The 18,561-nt window shown below is 58.6% G+C and overlaps 1 protein-coding gene across 1 annotated transcript in view; it reads right to left on the bottom strand.

The window, feature by feature from the left end:
* LOC132083178 (receptor-type tyrosine-protein phosphatase V-like) overlaps positions 1–17,158 on the bottom strand; it is a 51,409-nt gene extending 34,251 nt beyond the window's left edge. Inside the window, exons 1-15 of the mRNA XM_059487744.1 lie at positions 16,897–17,158; positions 16,653–16,840; positions 15,645–15,708; positions 13,127–13,393; positions 10,842–11,108; positions 10,090–10,356; positions 8,173–8,445; positions 7,268–7,528; positions 6,066–6,338; positions 5,359–5,628; positions 4,191–4,460; positions 3,790–4,062; positions 3,155–3,427; positions 2,508–2,777; positions 869–1,141 (exon numbers count right to left, since the gene is read on the bottom strand). Coding sequence (XP_059343727.1) covers positions 869–1,141; positions 2,508–2,777; positions 3,155–3,427; positions 3,790–4,062; positions 4,191–4,460; positions 5,359–5,628; positions 6,066–6,338; positions 7,268–7,528; positions 8,173–8,445; positions 10,090–10,356; positions 10,842–11,108; positions 13,127–13,393; positions 15,645–15,708; positions 16,653–16,840; positions 16,897–17,158 — 3,751 coding nt within the window. The remainder of the gene's footprint in view (positions 1–868; positions 1,142–2,507; positions 2,778–3,154; positions 3,428–3,789; positions 4,063–4,190; positions 4,461–5,358; positions 5,629–6,065; positions 6,339–7,267; positions 7,529–8,172; positions 8,446–10,089; positions 10,357–10,841; positions 11,109–13,126; positions 13,394–15,644; positions 15,709–16,652; positions 16,841–16,896) is intronic.
* Between the last annotated feature and the right edge of the window lie 1,403 nt (positions 17,159–18,561).

Genomic DNA, 18,561 nt, shown 5'->3' with positions numbered 1-18,561 from the left:
GCAGGGAATGCCCCAGCACAGGCAGGGAATGTCTCAGCACAGGGAGGGAATGTCCCAGCACAGGCAGGGAATGCCCCAGCACAGGCAGGGAATGCCCCAGCACAGGGAGGGAATGTCCCAGCACAGGCACATCTGGGCAGCCCTGTTTTATGGCAGTCCCAGAGCCTGCAATGCCCCCATGGCGTTCAGCAGCCCAAGATAGGAAATGCCCAGTGATGATGACTGGACCTTAGAAGACCCTTTTTCTGCCTTCAGACCCCTGCTTATCTCTCTGTAAGACTATAGGTCACTTTCCTTTAACCCTTACTATTGGACAATTTCCAAAACCCCTGTACCCTATAAAAACCCCTACTTTTGCCCAGTTTGGCAGAAGAGCTGTCCCTGAGAACCTTCACAGAAGATTCAATAAAGACACTCCTGTGGAACCTCACACAGCCTTCTCCTCTCTCCCTGTGTCTGCACAAGGCACCCAGCAAGCTGAGAGCTGAAATCACAAATGAGCTGATAATCACTAGAGCTGGTATCACCCAAGCTTGCTAAGGGAGTTTGGGAGCTGTTTGAGAACGGGGACAGGCTGTGCAGAGCAGGGCTGGGCTATCCAGACCCATTGCTGCCCCCCAGAGATACCCCAAAACCCAGCAGAGGCTGCATTACTGTTTCATCAGCATGGCCCTGTGCAAGCCTACAGCTGTACATGCCAGTGCCATGCAGCCAGCAGTGTGCCCCTGCACTAACTGCTGAGTGTTGCATAGGTGTGCACATCTCCAAAGCCACCAGGTCCCCCATGAACCCCCCAACCCTCCCCAGGACAGCCCAGTGTGTGACATTTCCCACCCCTCTGCAGAGGACACTGCTTCAGGTTACTTACATGTCCAGGCACTGATTTTGGGTGCTGCTGCCTGGTACTGTCCAGCTGTGGCAGTGACTTCCAGCGAGTACTGGTGTCCTGGTGCCAGCCCCGTGAAGGTGAAGTTGTGGCTGTCCCTGCCCAGCAAGGCTGTGGCTGCCACAGTGCCCAGGGGCGCCCGGTACAGGGTCAGGCTGTATCCATCCCTGCCCCCAGCTGGGGCCCCCCAGGCCACGCTCAGCCTGTCGGGGTGCCCCGGGCTCAGCAGGCGCACGGCGGCCGGGGGCAGCGGGGCTGGGGAGGAAACACAGGTCAGTGCCACAGCTGGGCACAGGGACATGCTCCATGGGGAGGAAACACAAGTCAGTGCCACAGCTGGGCACAGGGACATGCTCCATGGGGAGGAAACACAGGGCACTGCCACAGCTGGGCACAGGGACATGCTCCGTGGGGAGGAAACACAGGGCACTGCCACAGCTGGGCACAGGGACATGCTCCATGGGGAGGAAACACAGGGCACTGCCACAGCTGGGCACAGGGACATGCTCCGTGGGGAGGAAACACAGGTCAGTGCCACAGCTGGGCACAGGGACATGCTCCGTGGGGAGGAAACACAGGGCACTGCCACAGCTGGGCCCAGGGACATGCTCCATGGGGAGGAAACACAGGGCACTGCCACAGCTGGGCACAGGGACATGCTCCATGGGGAGGAAACACAGGGCACTGCCACAGCTGGGCCCAGGGACATGCTCCGTGGGGAGGAAACACAGGGCACTGCCACAGCTGGGCACAGGGACATGCTCCATGGGGAGGAAACACAGGGCACTGCCACAGCTGGGCACAGGGACATGCTCCATGGGGAGGAAACACAGGGCACTGCCACAGCTGGGCACAGGGACATGCTCCATGGGGAGGAAACACAGGGCACTGCCACAGCCACAGCTGGGCACAGGGACATGCTCCGTGGGGAGGAAACACAGGTCAGTGCCACAGCTGGGCACAGGGACATGCTCCATGGGGAGGAAACACAGGGCACTGCCACAGCTGGGCCCAGGGACATGCTCCGTGGGGAGGAAACACAGGGCACTGCCACAGCTGGGCCCAGGGACATGCTCCGTGGGGAGGAAACACAGGGCACTGCCACAGCTGGGCACAGGGACATGCTCCATGGGGAGGAAACACAGGGCACTGCCACAGGCACTGTTGGGCACAGGGACATGGTCCAGGTCTGTGTCAGGCCTGTGCTGCAGGAGCTGGGGCAGCAGCAGGGCTGGGGAGGAAACACAGGGCACTGCCAGCAGCTGGGCTGGGCACAGGGACATGCTCAATGGGGAGGAAACACAGGGCACTGCCACAGCCACAGCTGGGCTCAGCACAAGGAGATGCCCCACATCTGTGCTGCGGGAGCTGGGCAGCAGCAGGGCTGCTGTGGCTCTGTGGCAGCTGTTTCCTGCCTGGCTGCTGGCTCAGACTGTGGGTGGCTCTCAGGGACAGGGTGTGGCACAGGGCCAGGCACAGACTCCTCGTGCTGCATCCAGCAGAGAACAAGCACTGGGTACTTGTGTGGGTGGCAAAGTAAGCAGGACAGCTGCACCAGTGTGGTGCCTGGCTGAAATGGGAAGGGAAGAGAAGAACACAGCAAGGAGAGCATCACACTCACGTGTGCAGTGGGTGAGGTTGGGGGTGCTGGCGTGGAAGGGCCCAGCTGTGGCCCTCACTGCCACGCTGTAGTGGGTGCCAGGGCTCAGTTTCCTCAGGGTGTGGCTCCTGGCATGGCCACCCAGCAGTGTGTGCCCCACAGGAGTGCCAGATGCTGTCTCATGGGCATCCACCACGAAGCCTTCTGCCCCTCGGCCCAGCACTGCCCAGGTCACCACCAGGGCTGAGGCTGAGGGGCTGCTCAGGGTCAGGTTCACAGGGGCCAGGGGATCTGCAAAGCAACAGGGAAACAGACAGTGAGCCCTCCTGCTCAGTGCTGAGAGCTGTGCCCAGGGCTCCTCCAGGCAGGCTGGAGCAGAGCTCCTCTAGAGAGCAGCCTGGGCACAAAGGGCCAGGCAGGGCACATGGTTTTGGGAGTATCATCCCTGGGGTGTGCTGCTGGATGTGGCAGGGGAGATAACTAGAGCCTCTGGGGTGGATTGGGGACTGGCTCTGTGTCCAGGATGGAGTGAGGGCAGTGAGCAGAAGGGTGGGACCATCACACAGAAGCTGTGGGCACGGCTTGGGATGGGGAAGGTGGCAGTGGTGCTGTGGAAGGATCAGGTAGAGGCTCACAGTGGGGTGCCCAACCCAGGCAGTCAGACTCACATGTCCATTGGGTGACGTTGATGGAAGAGGCTTCTAAGGAGCCTCTCACTGCAGTGACCTGCACAGCAAACTTGCTGCCTGCTTCCAGCTGAGTCCAGCTGGTGTTCAGGGCATCTGGACTCAAGGTCTGGACCTGAATCCTGCTCTGGGTGCTGAGGCTGTACAGAGTAACATGGTAGTGGTCCCTCCTGCCTGGGGGCTCGTTCCAGGATGTGTAAAGCTCTGAGGAGCTGCCTGGGTTGGTAAGGCTCAGATTTGTTGGTGCATCAGGAACTGTGAGGAAAAACAAGACACACCAGTCAGAGAGGAAAAGAAAAATTCTGAATATGCAGCCATCTTCATACACAGAGACTGTGAGAGGCAGGAAGTGACCACAGGCCAGCTTCACCAGAAACCAGGCCAGGGTGCCCTCCTTCTCCTTCTCCTTCTCCTTCTCCTTCTCCTTCTCCTTCTCCTTCTCCTTCTCCTTCTCCTTCTCCTTCTCCTTCTCCTTCTCCTTCTCCTTCTTTCTCCTTCTTTCTCCTTCTCCTTCTCCTCTTCCTCCTCCTCCTCCTCCTCCTCCTCCTCCCCCTCCCCCTCCTCCTCTCCCCAGGTGCCAACACTGATGCCACCACCCGTGGGTGCCAGCTGCTGACCTGTGCAGCCGGTGACGTTCTTGGGGAGGGAGCGGTAGGGCCCAGCCACTGCCCAGATCCTCACAAGGTAGCATGTCCCTGCTTCCAGCTGTGCCACAGTGACATTGGTGCTGTCCTTCCCTGCTTCCAGGTTCCTTGGCCGTGCAGAGGAGCCCTCCTGGAGCAGGCTGAGCAGGTATCCATCCCTGTGGCCAGCAGCAGCCTCCCAGTGCACAGCCAGAGCCTGGGCTGTGCTGGCAGGGCTGGCAGACAGGGCACGAGGAGCCAGGGGGACTGTGGGAGAGAAACAGCATCACTGGGGCACACCTGGGCCGGGCAGCACTGATCTAGTGAGGGATGGAGCTGGCAGCTGGAGGGCTGGGGCATGCACACAGTGGGTGCAGCAGGGAGCTGTGCTGTACCGGTGTAGCCGATGGCAGTCTGAGAGGAGATGCGGTGAGGCCCGGCCTGGGAAATGATCTCCACGCGGTACCTGGAGCCTGGCACCAGCCCCTGCAGGGCCAGCTGGGTCACTCCCCGGGGCACTGACACATTCCTGATGATGGACAGCGACTCGGCCACTGAGAGCTGCACCAAGTGATCTCTGCCACCTCCGGACTCCACCCAGCTCACGTGCAGCTCCTGGGGCTCCCGGCCAGGCTGCACACTGACGTTGGCCAGGGACAGGGGATCTGCAGGGAACAGAGCATGGGCACCCATGAGGTGGTGCAGGTGTCACAGACATCTTTTCATTAAAATCCTTTCGTTAGGATTTTTCCTGCTGAAGCTGAGAAGTTTCAGCAACAAAGTGTAAACAATGGTTATCTGCTGCTGTGGAATGCAACAGGTGCATCTGTGATTGGTCTCCTGTGGATGTTTGGATTTACTGACCACTCACGGCAGAGCTGCTCTCGCTTTCTGCCAGGACACAGATCTTTGTTATTCATTCTTTTCTATTCTTAGCTTAGCTAGCTTCTGAGAACTTTCCTTTTATTTCTTTTTAGTATAGTCATACTGTAGTATATATCATAAAATAATAAATCAAGCCTTCTGAACATGAGGTCAACATTCTCGCCTCTCTCTTCATCCTGCAGCCCTTGTGACCACTGTGACAGTGGAGGAGCCAGGGCACAGCCTGCACCTCTGCACAGGGCTGAAGGAGAAGTGGGGACACCTGCTCACTACATCTCCTGTTCTCCTGGGGGACATGCAAGCTGCCTGTGCATGTCCCCAGGGTGCTGCTGGCAGGCAGGTGCTGAGAGCACCCAGCTCCCAGTGGGCTGCTCTGCTCCACAGACAGGGAGCAGCAAGCCCACACAGGTCTCTATGCTTCCTCTCTCACATCCCTCTCCCACCAGTCCCTGGCTGGCCTTCAGATCACCAGAAGGTTCAACTTGACTGGGGAAAAGGATCTTTTGGGTCACAGCACACAGCACCTAACCTATGACACATGCTCTGTCTTCCAGGACAGGGAGCATGCAGGTGTCACTGGAGCCCTCCCTCCACCCAGACAATTTGTGTCACTGCTAGTTTACAGGCACTGCCAGGATGTCCCATCCCTGCAAGAGACTTGGAATATTTCTGACTCACATGTCCACTCAGTGGCAAAGTGTGATGAGGATCTGTATGGGCCAGCGAGGACAGTCACCTTCAGGAAGTACTGAGTGCCAGGGGACAGCCCCAAGAATGTGAAGTTGTGTGTGTTTGGCCCCACTGAGGTGTTCCTCTGTGCTGCATGGCTCTTGCTGTAGAGCTGGAGGTGGAACTGGTCCACATCCCCAGCAGCCTTGTCCCAGAAGGCCGAGAGCCCCATCGGGCGCCGGGTGTTGGTCAGCGTCACTCCAGATGGAGCCAGGGGGTCTGAGAGAGAGGAGAGAGACAGGCAGTGAGAGGAGACAGCCAGGCAGTGAGGGGAGACAGCCAGGCAGTGAGGGGAGACAGCCAGGCAGTGAGGGGAGGCTGTGCTGGGCACCCTCCCCTGTCGGTGCCTGCTGGGGTTAGGTCAGGAGTCAGCACAGCAAACCCAGAGCAGCCAGAGCTCCTGCTCCACAGCAGACATGGGAGTGGGCCCCCATCTTCCCCTGGGTGACATTTTGGAATGTTTTCTGTTCCTCCTGCACTGCAGACCCTTTTACTTCCAACATGGCTCCAGCTGACCACCCATTCTGTCTCTCTATGCACCCCTGTCTCTGGTTCCCCACCTCCCCACACATGGGCCACTCTGACAGAGCATTCTGCTCTCAGGGGCAGGGGTGGTTGTGACCTGCAGCAGGGTGAGGTAGCACTGTCACACTCACATGTCCAGTCAGTGGCTGATCTCACAGGAGATCTGTAAGGCCCAGCCACAGCAGCCATCTCCAGCGTGTACTGCCGCCCAGGGACCAGGTTCTCCAAGGTGACATTGGTCCACTCACTCCCTACAGTCACATTCCTGACCTGCTCCCGGGACTTGGTTTCCCAGAGGGTGCCTGTGTAGCCAGTGCTGCCAGAGGAAGCTGCTCTCCAGGAGGCTTGCAGAGAGGTGCTGTGGCCCCCATTGCTGAGGGTCAGCTGCTCTGGGGGCAAAGGGTCTGGGAAAGGAAAGGTGTAGAATCACCTGGCAGAAATACAGCTCCAAATGTGCTGGGGCAGGAATCCCCTTCCCTAGATAAACCTGCACCCAGGTGCCTGGACCACCCCTGCTGACACCCACACACCAGTGTGGCAGAGACTGGGACAGCACAGCTCAAACTGGCAGAGAAAAAATTGTTCTGGTGCTGGAGAGGGTGGTCGGTGGTGGAGGGGGTGGCTGAAGGCAGTGACAGCCTGAGTGCTGGGATTCATGAAGTTAGAGGGTTTTGAGAAAATGGTTAAAAAGGGCAGGCTTCAGGTAGAAGTTTTGTTAGCATTGCACATACAGCAAAAAAGTTTTCTAAGCAGTAGAGCAGACGTGACAAATAAAAATAGCTGCTCCGTCCTGCTCGTAACTATATATAGTAGCCACAGCACCTGAGCAGTGCCACAGGAGGGTGGCTGAGGAGAAGGAGGAGAAGGGCACTGGGCTCAGCTGCCCCTTGTGCCTGGTGACTGGGGAACAGCAAGGTCACACACATCAGCAGCACCTCTGCCTCCTGCTGAGCCTTGTGCCCAGTTATTGCATTCAGCTGTGGAAGATGCGTGCTGTCAGCGCCCTGAGGTGTGACATCAGGGGAAGGGATTCCTCTATATTTCCTAGTACTAAAAACTAAAGAATCAATCATCATCATTCCACAATCACCCCAAAACAATACAGAACTAATCCTAAAACCAGGGAAGGAAGGGACTTCCTTTTCTTCCCCCCCCCCAAAAAAAACCCAAACAAAAATATAAATCATGATCACAAATCATCAATTAATCATCCACTAAACTTCAACATTCTTGTAGCTTATAAAAAAGCACAACCCTGAAGATGTTAAGATGGCAGCCCCACACACCCAAGGACAAAAGACTCAGTCCCACCATCTGGGGCTGTGGCACTCACATGTCCAGTTGGAGATGCACTGGGGTGAGGATGTGTAGGGCCCAGCCACAGTGCTGACCTCAAAGCTGTACAGGCTCCCAGGGTGCAGGCCCTCGTAGGTGAAGCTCCTGGCACCCCTGGGCAAGGAGCTGTTGTGCACAGGGTGCTCTGCAAGGCTGAGGAGCAGCAGGTAACCCTCTCCTGAGGCCTCCTCCCAGCTGGCCAGCAGCCTGTGGGGGCTGCCCTGGCTGGACAGGCTCACAGCAGAGGGTGCTCGTGGTTCTGCAGGGGACAAGGACAGCACAACATGGGGCAGTGCATTAGGCATGGCTTTCACAAGATATTTTCTGCTTTTCAAATTGGTCTAGGTGACCCTAGAGCAGGGGGGTTGGACTAGATGATCTCCAGAGGTCCCTTCCAACCCTAGCAGTGCTGTGATTCTGTGACACTGCAGTTGTCTCCACCCCACACAGGGGCAGAAGGGGCTGCAGGAAGAGCTCTGGGAGACCCTCAGCATCACAGGTTGGTGGGTATCTCCCCACAATTGTCCCTTCCCAGAGTGGCAGCACTGGGACAGCACCAGCTGTGGCTCCACAGGTCACCCACGAGAGACTGAGCACAGGGAGATGTCCCCTCTGGGGGCTGGTGGTGCTTCCCTGCCCATCCAGATGTGCTGAGGGGAAGGCAGGAGCTGCCTGCAACCTGCCAGAGTGCAGAAGGCACCAAGCAGGACCTGGTCTTGCTCTGTGCCTGGCACAAACCTGCCCAGGACTCTGAGCCCACCCTCACCAGGAGCTGTGGGGAGGCAGAATTTCCTGCTCTTGACACCAGGTGTCCCAGGTGCCCTGTCCCTGTGCCTGCCTCACCCCCAGCCCCCTCCAGGCAGCAGGAAGAGCCCCAGGGGTCACACATGGCTTTCTGCTCACCTGTCCAGGCTGCTGAGCTCTGTGCTGATGCCCTGTAGGGCCCTGCCACCGCCACCACCTGCACAGAGTACTGCTGGCCAGGGCTCAGCCCGTGGAAGGTGACGTGGTCGTTGTCCCCACCCACGGAGATGTTCCTGCTTGGAGCACTGTCCTGTCCCTCCAGCAGGGTCACCAGGTAGAAGTCCCTGTGTCCCCCTGGGACACTCCAGCGAGCCTCTAAGGAGTTCTGCTCCTCTGCACTGCTCAGGGTCACATTGTCAGGACTCAGGGGGTCTGGAAGGGAACAGGGTTGTGTGAGTCAGGGTTATGGCGCACTCTGTACCCCTTACACTGCTGAGCCTCATTCCTGCAGGGTTACATCCAGCCTGACACATCCTTTTGGACTGAGCCATCTGCACTCCCCCAGCACAAGCATTCCTGGACTAACAGAGTCCAGACAAAGCTGGCAGCCTTGCTGGGAAATTCCTGAAAGTCTCCTTGCACTCCATTCACATCCCACCATGAGCTTGCTGATATTCCCAGGAACTGGCCTGGACCAAGCTCCTGGCCCGATGCCCCTGGCTCGTGTGTCTGGCATGGGGGAATTCTGTTCAGTGGAGCAGGTCAGACCTGCAGACAGCAACAGCAGGGATCAGCCTCACTCCAGAGCAGAAATAAACCAGCTGGAGCTTTGGAGGCCTTCCAGAACCCCATCTGCACGGAGCAGGGAGCAAGCTCAGCCTCCCAGGCTGGCAGGTGGAGCAGGAAGGAGCTGGGGATTTGACAACTGGTGGCACCCAGCCCCTCCCAGCACACACATCATGAGCAGCGTTGGGCCAGTGCCAGGACAGGTCACTGGCCACAGCAGCTCTGAGTCTGCAGGCTTGGCACCTCCATCCTGTGAGGGCCAATGCTGTTCAGTGTGAATCTGCTCTGCCCTCTTCATTTCCATCCTGGTTTTCCTGGAAACATCTGGGAGAGCCAGTTCAGCACTGGAACCTTTTGCTGGGCTATGGATGTGGTGTCACCTGCAAAGTTCCCCTCTTTCAGGGCCCTCATCAGGCTGAGGCCACAGCAGAGAGTGGCTGGGGGAAGGCGCAATAGTGGGTTCTGCAAGGGCTGCCCTCACTGTTTTAACCTGGATTCCTTGGCTGTATTTGCACAGCACTCATCATGTTGGGAACATCCACCAGGATGAGGTGATCAGCTGCTACCACAACATATCCTTGACAACAATCAAAGAACACCAAAAATCCATTCCATAGAACCACACAACTGTGGAATGGTTTGGATTGGAAAGGACCCTAAAGCTCATTCATTCCCACCCCCTGCCATGGACAGGGGCACCTTCCACTATCCCAGTCTTCCAGCCCTGTCCAGTCTGGCCTTGGACAGTCCCAGGGATGGGGCAGCCACAGCTGCTCTGGGCACGCTGTGCCAGGGCCTCAGCACCCTCACAGAGAAGAATTTCTTCCTAATATCTGATTTAAATCTCTCCTATTTTGGTTTAAAACCATCCACCCCTTGTCCTATCACTGCCCATGTAAAGTCTTTCTTGTTCTTGCATAAGCCCCTCCCAGAGGCCTCCAGTTCAAACCAGCTCAGCTGCTGCCCCTTTGCCCCATTTTTTCTGCTGCCCTTGTACAGCCATGAGAGCCAACCCCCTGAGGCAGTGAGCACCAGTGGGATCTGCTGCCCTTCCATCCTCCTCCTGGGGAGAGCGCACAGGCTGCTCCCACTGCATGCCAGGGAGAAGCAGGCCAGCACAGGGATCCACCTGCTGAAGGGATCCACTGGCCCCACCACAGCAGTGCCCCACAGCTGGGTCCTGGAGCAGCTTTTAGCCACGCAAAACCACCCTGTGCACCCAAGGATTTTTGTGCTCAGAGGCTGGAGCAGAGGCAGGGAGCAAGCTGGGGTCACCAGGCTGATACTCACATGTCCAGGCACTGGCATTGGGTCCCAGGGCAGTGTAGGGCCCAGCTGTGGCACTGAGCCCCAGCCAGTAGTGGGTGCCAGGGTGCAGATGCTGGAAGGTGTAGCTGCTGAGGCCCCTCCTGGCTGACAGGCTCATGCTGACCTTCTGGGTGAGGAGGTTGTGGAGCTCCAGGTGGAGCCAGGCAGACCCTGCAGCCCCTGCCCAGGAGGCCACGAGGCTGGTGCTGGAAGCTGGGCTGAGCCTCAGCTGGGTGGGGACGGAGGGAGCTGAGGGGAAGAGAGGACACAGCAAGGGTCAGCACTGGGGATGGTGATGCCTGCAGCCTCCTCTCTCTGTGCCCACAGCTGCTCTCTATGGCCTGGGTGAAGGTCTGGTAGGGGTCTGCTGAGGGATGTCTCTCCTGTGCCCCCTCCCACACGGGCTGGAGGTCCCTCCACATTGCCATGTTCTTTCAGGCTGCAGGGGTGGCAGACTGGGCACTGCAGCACTCCCACAGCTCTCAGAAGTGAGGAGATCCAGGATCCCCACACTGCCCTCTCTGCTGGGAACAGGCAAATCCAAGCCCTGGGTGCAAAGTTTTCCCCTTTGGCCCAAGCACTCAGCTCACAGTGGGGATGTGAAACACTCCAGCCATTCCCCACCATTCAAGCTCCCCATCCCAAGCCTGCAGACCTCCTCCCCTTGCCAGCCTGCCATATGTGCTGCATCTTTCCTATCACCCCTCCCTCCCCGGGCACCCATCACTCCCTACCTGTCCACTGGTGGGCACTGGTGCTGGCCTGGAGGGTCCCAGCCAGGGTGCTGACCTTCAGGGCATACTCACTGCCCGCCTGGAGCCCCTCAAAGAGGAAGGTGGAGGTGCTGGGCAGGAGGGACACGTTCCTCAGCAGGCTCTGGGAGTGGCTGTGCCACAGTGCCAGGCTGTAGCCGTCCCTGTGCCCGTGCCCATGTGCCCAGGCTGCACGCAGAGAGGAGGAGCTGCTGCTGCTCAGAGTCAGGTTCAGGACAGCTGAGGGACCTGCGTGGGACATGGACAGACACTGCTGCTGCTTCTGCCACAGCCTGAGCTGTCAAACTGCTCACAGGCTGGTGGAGCTTGCCTTTGCCTGGCAGCTTCACAGGAGCCAGTCACAGAATCCTGGGAGGGACCCTAAAGCTCATCCAGTCCCACAACCCCATCAGGCAGTGCTCAGTGTGAATCTGCTCTGCCCTCTTCATTTCCCTCCTGGTTTTCCTGGAAACATCTGGGAGAGCCAGTTCAGGACTAGAACCCTTTCCTGGGCCATGGACATGGTGTCACCTGCAAAGTCCTCCTCCTTCAGGGCCCTCATCAGGCTGAGGCCAGAGCAGAGAGTGGCTGGGGGAATGCTGCACTAGTGGGTTCTGCCAGGGCTGCCCTCACTTTTCTGACCTGCCAGAGGCTCCTGCATTCCTTGGCTGTATTTGCACAGCACCCATCATGTTGGGAACATCCACCAGGATGAGGTGATCAGCTGCTACCACAACATATCCTTGACAACAATCAAAGAACACCAAAAATCCATTTCAAAGTACCACAGAACTGTGGAATGGTTTGGATTGGAAAGGACCTTGAAGCTCATTCATTCCCCCTTCCACTATTCCAGCCCTGTCCAACCTGGCCTTGGGACACTCCCAGGGATGGGGCAGCCACAGCTTCTCTGGGCAACCTGTGCCAGGGCCTCAGCACCCTCACAGGGAAGAATTTCTTCCTAAGATGTGACCTAAACTTCTCCTCTGCCAGTTTAAAACTCCTGCCACCATCTGCCCATGTAAAAAGCCCCTATTTCTCAATTTTCAAATCCCCTCTAGGCACTAAAAGGCATTTTAAGGTCACCTGGGAGCTTTCTCCTCTCCAGGCTGAACAACCCCAGCTCTCAGCCTGTCTCCAGAGCAAAGAGGCTCCAGCAGGGACTCCCCAAGCACAGCCCCATGACCTCCCTGACCACCCACCAGCCTCCTATGGGCTGTGTGGCTGCACCATCCCCTTGGATCAGTCTCAGCAGCTCCTCTGAATGGAGCAGGGAGGCTTGGTCAGGCCCAACACACAAAGGTGAAGCCATCATCACCTGGAAGCTCACCTGCTGACAGGTCCTCTGTTCCTGGTGGCTCTGTGGGTCCTGCCACCCGCCTTTCTGTGACAACCAGATTCTGCCTCTGCCACTGCTGCCTGACAGCAGCCCTTCCACTGCCCAATCTCCTCCCTCCACCTCTACTCTTCTTTGCTTTGTTTCCCACCTTCACCTGCACTGACTTAGTCAAGGATCTTCTGGAGAGGTGCAGGCAAGGGCTGCCATCCCCACCTGAGCTGTAGAACCACCAGCCCTGTCCCCTTCTCCAGCCCTTGGCACAGAGCAAGGCCTGGGAGTGAGCACTGATTGACAGAGATGTGCCAAAATTGTGGGGCAGATGCTCCTTCCTTGTGGCTACTTCTTGACTTCCAGGCATGACATTTCCCTCAGCTCTCTGTGAGCCACACCACGGGCTGGTCCATCATTACCTCCTTTATTCTAGGAGGAGAAGACACAGCACAAACCCAGCCCATACAAGGAGCAGGGGCAGGACAAGGATGAAGGAATGATCCCTAAGACTCTGGGGACCCAGGAAGGACTTCAATTCTTGTGAAAGTGAGGAAAAGCTCAACCTAAGATTCAGGACACAGAAAGGACCCTATTTCTGGTCTGAAAGTGAGGAAAGGACCAACCTAAAACTCTGGGGACCCATGAAAGACCCTAATTCTTGTGAAAATGAGGAAAAGCCCAAGCTAAGACTCTAGGGACCCGGGAAGGACCCTAGTTCTTTTGAAAGTGACAAAAAGCCCAACCTAGGACTCTGGGAAACCAAGAAGGACCTAAATTCTTGTGAAAATGAGGAAAAGCCCAACTTAAGACTCTGGGGACGCAGGAAGGACCTAAATTCTTGTGAAAGTGAGGAAAAGCCCAACCTCCCACAAACCACTAGGACTCCAAACAGCACAACAACCACTGGAAGGAGCACTGAGGTCCTGGGAGCCCTTACTTGTCTGTGCTGTGATGGTCTGGCTGGTGGTGTCCCTGCAGGCCAGCGTGGCTGTCACCTCAATCTCGTAGCGTGTGCCAGGAGTCAGCCCATGGAACCAGAAGCTGGTGGTGTTGGGTCCAGCAGAGCCATTCTGCAGCAGCATGCCTGACCCCAGGGGGGACAGGGCAAGGAAATACCCCCTGGCACCTCCCTCTGGCTCATCCCAGGACAGGAGGAGGGAGTCTGAGCGGTCATGGTCACTCACACTGACATTCAGGAGGGTGCCTGCAGAGGCAAAGCCAAAACTCTCAGCAGGGATTGGTGGTGTTGGGTGCCAGGCTGCAGGGCCAGCTCCCAGCCACCCACCCCTGCTGAGGTACAGCACCACCCTGACCCCAAGGGCTCCGAACAGCCTTGTGAGGAACATTCAGAAACCTTCATTAACTCAGGTCAAAGAGATGCTCCAAACATGGAGCATCTGCTCCACTGGAGAAAGACCAGAAGGCTTCAGTCACCATGGGCTTTGTCTAGAGAGTCCTGGTTTAAGGCAGAGAAGTTCCCTGGCTGGGTATAATCCACTGCTCATCACCTTGGCTGGCCTGAGCCCCCCAAAAAGATGTTGAAGGCTCTAGATCCACCATGGAGAAGCAAGACAGGGAGCAGGATGGATGTGGCAGGGGGACCATTGTGATCCCTGCAACAGTCTCTGCCCCTGTGTGGGCTCTGGCAGAGGAGGGGCAAAGGCTGCTTTGGGGGATCCATACAATGAGTCACCCCCATCCTGCCAGTTCAGAGGTGACAATGGAGGAGTGGGACACTGCATGCATGGAGGAAATGTGGGACCAGAGTGACCCTGCTGAGGTGTGTCCCTGCCCTGGCTGTGCTGCAGCAGTGAGGACAGTGCACTGGGGCTGTGGCATCCCAATGGAGTGTCTGGGGACAGGGAAGTGGCATTCAGGGCTTGGCCTAATTGCTGGGTCAGTGGCTGAAACTGCTATTGAATTCCTGCCCTTGGAGCTGCTCAGGGTCACCCACGCAAGAGGAGCCAAGCAGAGCCTGTCTGTCAGGCCCAAGCTGGTGGTGTGACCAGGACAGGGTCCATCTCTGCCTCACAATGTCTCCAGCAGATTGTTACACACCCCAGCCCTCAGCCTTGCTGTCAGTCATGGAACCATTTAGGTTGGAAAAGCCCTTTAAGATCATTGAGTCCAACTGCACCCCCAGCACTAACCCAAGTCCCCAGGTGCCACATCCATGAGCTTTCTATGGCACTCAGCCTTTGGAAAATGCCAGAACAGCTCTAGTGCTAATAAGACATTTGTGAAATAATTAGCACTTAAAATTTATGGTGTGCAGTGTATTCTAACAGGCTTACACAGGGTCTGGCACAGTGAGACAGCAGGAACCAAGCACAGTGACTGCCCCAGAGCCCTGCCATGGGGCACCTTTACAGCCAGGGAGGAGCAGTGTGGGGTGAGCCCAGGGCAGGGACACCATTGGCACTGCTCAGGAGCTCTGTGTGTGTGTCCTTCCCAGAGCTGGACTTTCAGAACTATGTGCAACTTCTGTTCCATGCAATGCTCTGGTTTGGAGCCTGCTGGTGAGGGCAAAATGACCAGAGGACATCAGGTGGACATGAACAGGAGCATGTAGTGCCCCACAGGGCCATCCCTGAGAAGTTCAAGTGTGTATTTAGGATCAGCCAGCTCAGGAAAGGTAACATTTAGCTAACTAAATGCAGCTGGGTGCCATGGGTGAGGTGTCTATACCTGAACCAGGTGCCCTGGGGCCACCCTTGCTGTCAGCAGACACACAGAGCACCAGGCAGAGTGACCTGAAGGCAACCCACAGCTCACTGTCCAAACAAACAGGATGGTTTGTTACTGCAAGCTCTTTTTATCTCCTGAAGGTGTGAGCTCTCAGCCCGTTTCTCTGCTTCTCTTGAGTTTCCAGCAGCTGCATCACCTGCCTCCCTCTGTCACCCTCCTCACATCTGCAGCACAAATGTACCTAAAACGGGCCAGAGACCTGTGACCCAGCACTGCTCATGTTCCCACTAACCACACCACACACAGCACATCCACACACACCTCATGCCCTGACAGGTGCCTGTGGATCATCCAGGTGATTTCTCACTGGCACAGGCTGGTGCCATGTGGGCACTGTGCTGGCTCCAGGCCTACGGCAGCCGTGGGGCTGCCTTAGAGATTCTGATCCTACCCAGATTCTGATCCACCTCCAAGGCTCTGAGCAGGGCACCAATGGCACCGCTGCCCACTGAGCCCAGCTGGTGCTCTGTGTTAGCAGAGAGCTCTGGAGCCTCGTCCACCTCTCACAGTGCCCCCATCCAGTTGGTTGCTGGAGAGGGATGGGACTGACTCTCCCCCTTCCCTGGGCGTGCAGTCAGCCTAAAGCAGAATATTTACAAAGCTACTCTTAACTCCAAGAGTCCTGGTGCAGCACATCTCATCTCACCCGGCCAGGCATGAGACCATGGTGCCCTCCTGTGCCTGGGAACCTCCTTGCTGTGACTCACCTCTTTCACCACGTGCATCCTGGCCCTCCAGCCCTGCCTGTGCTGTGTGGTTGCATCCCTCGCCCTGGGGGATTGAAAGTGTCAAGTGAGAGAGGAGCAGGATGAGCTGAGAGCAGCACCAGGGAGAGGTGCCCTGTGCCAGGCACAGCTCCCACCCTGCCATGGCATCTGTGGGCTGTGACCCCTTTTCCTAGGAGAGCCTGGGTCACTTCTCAGACCTCCCTTAGCCAAGGCAAAGAGACAGACTTGGCAGATGCAGCTTGTGGGCTGCCCTGGCCTTTTGCAGGGGTCCTGGGGCTACAGACAGGCCATGCCCACAGGGAAAAGGGCCACCAAACCAGCCAGGACACAGGAGAAGTTCTGCAGAGAGAGGGAGGGACTGAGCTCTGCACAGGCCTGGCAATCTCATTCCCTCTACAGGCACACATCCTTCCCACCATCAGGGGAAGGGAGGCACCACAGACCTCAGCCCAGCTGCCACCCCAACGGGCAGAACAGAGTCCCCGGAGCCCCCGGCACCCTCCCGGCAGCGGCGACACCCGTTCTCTCACAGCCTGCTCCCAGCAGGGTGTGCCCGGCTTTGGACTGGCGTCAGTTCCCCCCACGTTAAAGGAAATGTCTCCTGCCCACTCCCTGTCCTGCTACAAGCCTCAACACAACCATCATTTTCCTGGCGTCCTTTTCCCTCGGCTCTGCGGGCAGACTCGGGTCGGCTCCCCACCGATCGCGGCGCTTTTGGCAGAGGAGAGCGGAGCGGCTGCGGAGCCTGGGAACAGCAGCCGGGCCAGGAGCCGCGCACCACGGCAACAACGGGGACACGCCGCGCTCCCGGGCAGCGGGCCCGGAGCACCGGGGGCGAGGGGCAGCGGGGGAAGCGCCGCTGGGATGGCGAAGCCGCTGATGTGGCGCGGCTGCACGGCCAGGGAGAGGCACCCGCAGCCCCAGCCCGAGCTGGCAGCAGAGAGCCGCGGAGCCAAAGCGGGGCTGGGGGGCCGAGCGAGCGCTTACCTGTGCCAGGGTCCCTGGGAGCCGCGGCACGCACAGCACCAGCAGCGGCAGCAGCAGCGACCTCATGGGGACCTGGTGGCAGCAGATCAGAGGGATGACAAAGTTGGGCTGGGGGGGCAGTTTCTCAGCAGCGGCTGTCCCCTGCCAGCCCCGTGTCCCGCGGCAGCCAGCAGCCGTGTCCCCGCATGCTTTCCGAGCGCGGGTGACAAGGTGACATCAGTGGGGACCGGCCAGCCCGTAGCACCGCGGCCGGGCCCGCTGGCCCTGGGCGGGGGCAGCGCTCGCCTCCAGCCCGGGAGAAGCCCAGCGGGGGCGGCCGCCTCTCGCCGGGCGCATTTGCTGTTGTCGCCGCAGGTCCGTGTGCTGTGCGGTGACTCCGCAGCTGGCCCGGAGAGCGGCTGCGGGCTGCGGGCAGCGCTGCCGGCCGGGGGGGAGGCGCTGCTGGCCGGGCTCTCGGGGGACCGCGCTGCGGCGGGGCTCGGCCGGGCTGGAGCCCGCTCTGGCATCGGCGGAGCTCCGGGAGCCGGGGCGGGAGGGGCGGGAGCAGCGGGAGGGGAGGAGACCGGACTGGACTGACGGCGGCTCCAGGCTGGGAGGGCGCGCCCGAACCAAACCCAGCGCGGGAGGGAGGGAAGGAAGGGAAGGAGGGCGCAGGGGTGGGCTGGGGTGCGGGAGGGAGCCGAGTGTGGAGTGAGGAGCGCTGTGCGCCCTCTGCTCTCTCTGTGCACCCTCTGCTCTCTCTGTGCACCCTCTGCTCTCTCTGTGCCGCACCTTGGGCACCCTTCAGCTCGGTGTGCTGTAATTGCTGTGCAGGTGCGGCTGGGGAGGGGGGTTTGGGCACGCCGAGGGCAGGGATGGGGGTGTCTGTGCCGTGCCCATGGCGGGGGCAGTGCACACTCTGAGAGGCTCCTGCCGTGCCATCTCACGGGCACAGAGGTGCCCAAACCACGCTCTGCCCATCTGAGGGGCGAGCTGTGCCCGGTGGGAGGGCGCTGTGCTTCGGGAGTTGCCCCGGGGACCAGGCTGTGCCCCGGGCTGCGTGCAGGGCGGTGCTCTGCCGTGCCTGTGCAATGCGTGGCACGGTGCCAGCTCTCATTCACAGCAGAGATGCCATTGGCTTCACATCAGCGCTGGGGATCTGGGACAGTGCTGGAAGGGGTTCAGTGATGCATCAGTCCGGAAGCCAGCGCAGCCTTTGTGGCCGTGGGAGTCTATCGCAGTGGGCAGCACGGCCACCTATGGGGGCTATTCATGTTCTGCTCATTACTGTAAGCCACCGAGCTGTCAGAGTAGAACACCTCCCCCACTTGTCTTCTAGAACACCAGAATCCTTCAACAAGAGACACAGAAGTTTGTCAGGTGGGACCTGTGACAGACAGAACAACCCCCAGTATCTGGACAAGGACACGGGAAAGCTCCAGCTCTTGCGTGCAATTGAGAGGAGAAGGGGACAGAGGGGACCTGGTCTAGGATGCATCTCCAACCTCAGGTCCATACCCCAACCCTTCTGACAACGCCCAGGCTGATGGAGGCAGCTGGAAAAGGGGACAGGGAACATGAATCCCCCTCCCTTGGCATGGGCAACAGTTAATTTCCCAGGTCCCAGCCAAATGGGACTGGTGCCAGCAGTCCGGGTCCGTGGTCACAGTCACGTCTCTGCAGAGGTCCCTGCCTGGACTGGGCTGAGGACAAAGGAGCCCTGGCCCTGCAGCTCAGCCCAGCACTCAGGGCCTGTTTGTCACTTCTGTCTAGGGGTCAGATGTTCCCCCAGCAGAAAGGTACAGCTCTACCACCAGAGCCTCTTCGTGTCACTGTCTCCAGACCTCCCCCTCCCCTGCACCCTGAACACAGAGATCAGGGTGGGAGCAGAAGGCAATGCCTTGGCTCCAGCACAGGCAAGATTTTTAAC

The sequence above is a fragment of the Ammospiza nelsoni genome, chromosome 23, assembly GCF_027579445.1.
Source record: "Ammospiza nelsoni isolate bAmmNel1 chromosome 23, bAmmNel1.pri, whole genome shotgun sequence".
Lineage (NCBI taxonomy): Eukaryota > Metazoa > Chordata > Aves > Passeriformes > Passerellidae > Ammospiza > Ammospiza nelsoni.
The sequence above is the reverse complement of the archived record's forward strand: the minus strand, read 5'-3'. Positions and strand labels throughout refer to the sequence as shown.